The 951-nt window shown below is 41.5% G+C and overlaps 1 protein-coding gene across 1 annotated transcript; it reads right to left on the reverse strand.

Annotated features, from left to right (window-relative positions):
• Nucleotides 1–277: 277 nt before the first annotated feature.
• LOC118755608 (cuticle protein 38-like) lies at nucleotides 278–642 on the reverse strand. The gene is made up of 2 exons (XM_036490434.1): nucleotides 631–642; nucleotides 278–562 (listed from the first exon to the last, which is right to left on the reverse strand). Exons 1-2 carry the CDS (start codon nucleotides 640–642, stop codon nucleotides 278–280), a joined length of 297 nt encoding a protein of 98 aa, XP_036346327.1.
• Between the last annotated feature and the right edge of the window lie 309 nt (nucleotides 643–951).

The following is a 951-nucleotide window of genomic DNA, read 5'->3' on the forward strand; positions in this document are numbered from 1 at the left end:
ATAGGGGATTAGGTGTGCTTTTATTGGGCAGAATAATAGACGCGTCCCGCACTTTGGCTGCCTAAAATGATAATGAGTCTTCACTATTGTACTCTGATCAGTCAGTCGCCGATCCAATGACATCAAGATTTCTAGGTAGCTCTATCCGCAAAACAACTATCCTTAAATAATGACAAAAATTTTTCGAATAGATATTCAGACTAATTTTATTTCAGTTCACAACCTAGTAGTATTTAACATAGTTTCAAGAGCAAAGCTTCCGCGTCACAGTATCGAACTATTTGCGAAGCAAAGCAACAGCTGGCGCGGGTGCGGCAACAACTGGTGCGGCGGCATAAGCAGCTGGGAAAGCGGCAGAGTGTGCGATTGAGGGAGCGGAGTAGCTGCTGGCATAGGGAGCAATATAGGGTGCATAACCGGCGGTGTAGGCGACTGGAGCAGCGGCAAATGGAGCGACTACTGGTGCAGCAGAGGCGGCAGCAAAAGTAGCTGGGGCAGCCAATAGACCGGGCTTGGCAGCACCGAAGACAACAGCGAAGAGAGCCAAAAAGCACACGGCGAACTGTAGTAAATGATGAAATATTATATTAGTAAATAATTTTCTAAAAATTAAACTTTTTTTGAACTTACCAGCTTGAACATTTTGAAAGTTTTCGGTTTTTGCTGAGGACTAGACTTCTTTGCAAACGAAGAGGCGTGCGAGTTGTGATATCGATTATCAACAAACCACTTATTTTTATAACAAATTCAAATTAAAACGCCAAAATGAACCTTACCATTAAATGGTTTAGTAGTCACCATTACTTGACGCGTCATGGCTTCCCCCCAATAACGCTTTAATAACAAATAAAAAGTCAAACGATCAACGATCTCGCAAACACAAATTTTAGTTATAGCCTTCATCCATTTAAGTAAGTAAAGTAATTTGCTTCAACGATAGTACGAAGATTT

Source organism: Rhagoletis pomonella, unplaced genomic scaffold (assembly GCF_013731165.1).
Source record: "Rhagoletis pomonella isolate Grant_MI unplaced genomic scaffold, Rhpom_1.0 Rhpom_scaffold_06798, whole genome shotgun sequence".
Taxonomy (NCBI): Eukaryota; Metazoa; Arthropoda; class Insecta; order Diptera; family Tephritidae; genus Rhagoletis; species Rhagoletis pomonella.